This window comes from Grammomys surdaster, unplaced genomic scaffold, assembly GCF_004785775.1.
Source record: "Grammomys surdaster isolate TR1022 unplaced genomic scaffold, NIH_TR_1.0 332592, whole genome shotgun sequence".
Lineage (NCBI taxonomy): Eukaryota > Metazoa > Chordata > Mammalia > Rodentia > Muridae > Grammomys > Grammomys surdaster.
In genome coordinates, this window is record NW_021627819.1 from 1 (window position 1) to 3,272 (window position 3,272).

The 3,272-nt window shown below is 46.1% G+C and overlaps 1 protein-coding gene across 1 annotated transcript; it reads right to left on the reverse strand.

The window, feature by feature from the left end:
• Positions 1-2,109: 2,109 nt before the first annotated feature.
• Positions 2,110-3,264, reverse strand: LOC114616582 (putative sperm motility kinase W; the record flags this gene model as incomplete). The annotated part of the gene is made up of 1 exon (XM_028762015.1): positions 2,110-3,264. A coding segment is annotated over one exon (1,155 nt), but the record flags the coding sequence as incomplete, so codon positions are not given.
• Positions 3,265-3,272: the final 8 nt, after the last annotated feature.

Here is a 3,272-nt window from a genome sequence, read left to right on the forward strand (position 1 = left end):
ACCATGCTGGAAAGCCCACACCCTGGGAACAAAATTCCAAGGAAATTGAGTGACATAGGTCATGAGTCTACCCTCTGAAAAATCAGGAGAGACCCAGGCTCTTCAGAAATGGAAGACTATTGTCAGAAAGATGGCAAATACTCAGGAAGCTACAGTCCTTGTTTCTCAGATATGGAAGTCTTTGAAGTTCACTCACAAGTTTTGCAGTTTTCTTCGGCTCAGTGAAACAGATGTGTTGTGTGCCTGCTCTCACACTTCCCACAGGAAGGCAGGACACCTAGGCTGAGAGATCTCTGTGATGGAAGCATTCTGTCTCTCTGTGTTCCCTAAAACTCAGTGTGTGGTCCTTCAGCCCAGCACAGAGACTCATCACCCTATCATGGTAGTCAGAAGCCTGGACTTTCCTAAACTGCAGCACTTTTAGAATGTGGTGCTGGCTGCAAGGGAATATAAATAAAAGATAAAAATATCTATCTGGGTTCCCTGAGGGACAAGCCTGACTGCATAGGGGTTGATGTCAAAAGTATCCCCTCTCCAGGAAAAAGACATCGGGACGGGTATGGCCCTCATGCCTCACTGGACAACAACAGGGGGACTGGCGCCATTACAAGATCCCCTTCAAATACTGGAGGTCAGGCCTCTATCCCCGCCTTCGCAAGTTTAGAATTGCTACAGCCCTTCTATACTTAAAGAAGGGAGGAGATGTCAGGGGCATCCCTGCTTACACGCTGTAGGCCTAAAATCAGCCATAGGCCTAAAATCAGCAATAGGCCTGTCATACATGTATACTAACACCAAATCTTAGGTCTCAGTGGAAAAACACTGAAACAGATGGCTATAAGCTAATGTCAACAGGCAGCTTTTGTGGAAATTTATAAGCCTGAGTAGTCATAGACCTTGTAAATAGGTAGCCTTGGCAGACAATACCAATTTAGATAAGGACAAGCTAGTCATACGCAGAGTCATAGTGAATTGTCCCCTGAACCTTCACCTAGCAGATACCCAGTTCTGAAGATATCTGTATTCCCCCTGAACACCCACACTCCAGTGTCATCCCCTTCCCCACATCCTGCCTTTCTGTGTTTATAACCCCTATGTGAATTAATTATGATTTGAGGGCGAAAAAAGCACCTGATTTTGCTAATAAAAAAAAAATAATAATGTGGTGCTGGATCACATCCTTGAGGCAGCTAGACCTCTCACACCTGAAGCCCACTTTCTATGTTCCCCAAGCCTCCTGCTGTCAGCTATATACAATGTAACAAGCCTCCCAGAGTGATTTCTCGGGAAGATGGCTAGTGCAGAGGCTGCTTGAGCTTTAAAGTGATACCTAAGGGAGCTTGGTTAGTATGAGAGGCCATGAAGGCACATCCTACGTATGCACAAGGGTGGGATGCTGACATAGTGTCACTCAGCATGTCCTGTGCCTGCATAGGATCTGCCCAAGACAGCATATGGGCTGAATGCATAGGTAAACTGAATAACAGAGCTGTGGAAGGACACTTTCCATCTCTGCTTTTTGCTTGCTTTTATGGATGCTGTATACCCAGATTATCAATGCTACTGTAGCGATTCTGGTAGAATACTCCAACCATGTCCTCACAAAAGGGCATTCAGGATACACAGGAACTAAGTATCCAGCTCAGCTTCCCCATGAAGGCATCCAGGCAGCAATGTCAGACTTCACAGGGCTCAGCACACTCTGCCTGTCCAATGGAATTATAGGGAGCCATTGAGTTGGTCCCTTTGTGCTTCGATCATGGTCACCTGCCAGACACTAGGTTTCTAAGTAAGGTGTCTATCTGAATACATTCCTCATAAACAACAGCTCCACAAGCCCCCTTTCACCCAGGCTGCACCCACAGTCTCTTACTGATTGTTGCTAGTCCGTTGCATCAGATACCACCTAGGCATTCTCCAACAGGATTTCTTCCTGAGGTGGTAAGCCAAGGATTGGGGTTTAATCCAGCTGGAGTAGAAATACATCTGACTATCCTAAGAGACCCCAAAAATGTACACTTTTCTGATTTTTCCAGTGAGGAGACATGAATAGAAACATAGAAAGTAAATTACAAAGCAGAGATGTCCCCTCCCATACCTGCTTACCCTTTATTGTGTTCTGCCTCCTGCCTCTTTCAGGGGAGCCACTTCCTTGGAGGATGTATCCTGGGTCTTTTTCTTTCGAGCACAGGGGAAACAGCAAAGCCTTGATAGGCACGCCCTGATTCTCTTAGTGACTCTCTTAAAGCGCCCGGTCTTCTTAGGAGGCGATGGTGTTTTTATGTCAAAATCTTGCTCAGGTGGCACATTCAATTCATCCTCCTCTATGATGTTACAGACACTTGGGGCAGCCACAGCTCCGTAATAGAGGGCACAGGTGGAAGTGCTGCTGGTCTTATTCTCTGAATATTCTAGAGAAATGGGAGGCATGGAGACACTTCTGGCCACATTGTGTTGAGATCGTGTCAGGGCAACAGGCACTTGCTTTCTTGAGGGCTGGATGTGGAGGAGGCTAAAGTTGGGCTCACTGGCCCTTTTCTTTAGGGGAAGCCCAGAGGTAGAGGGATGTGCTGGTGAAGGGGGTGGTATAGGGCACTGATCAGTTTCAAATGAAGCAGTAGAGGTATCCTCATGCCTCTTCTCTACCTGGGCTTTAATAATTAAATATGCCGCCATGGGTTCGTTGTATTTTTTGTTGTGGAGTGATTCTATAATCTCATTTGCATCAAATCCCATGCCACAGAGCCTGTCTATGATGTTGTAATCTGGATTGATCTCAGTTGGAATGTCTACCTCACACTTTATCACCCATGGATGTTTCTCAATGTTTTCTATGGAGGGCCTCATCTCTGGGGAAACTGTGAGCAATTGATGGATTAGGTTTTCTAGTTGCCCAGGGACATGAGATGGAATGTCATAGGTCCCTGTTGTGATCTTCTCTTCCACCTCCTTCACCGTTATTCCCCTGAAGGGGTAGTGTCCAATAGTAATAAAAAATAGTAGCACTCCCAAACTCCACACATCGGACTTCTTTCCATCATATTCCACCCTTAGTGCAATCTCTGGGGAAAAACAGCTCCTAGTCCCACAGTACCGATTTAGTAATGTGCCAGGTGTGCACTTGGTGGCCAGCCCAAAGTCTATCAGTTTTACATTACCCACCTCATCCCGGAGTACATTCTGTGGTTTTATATCAAGATGGACAATATCAAGGCTGTGGCAGTATTTTACAGCTGACACTACCTGCCCGAATATTTTCCTTGCCTCCTCCT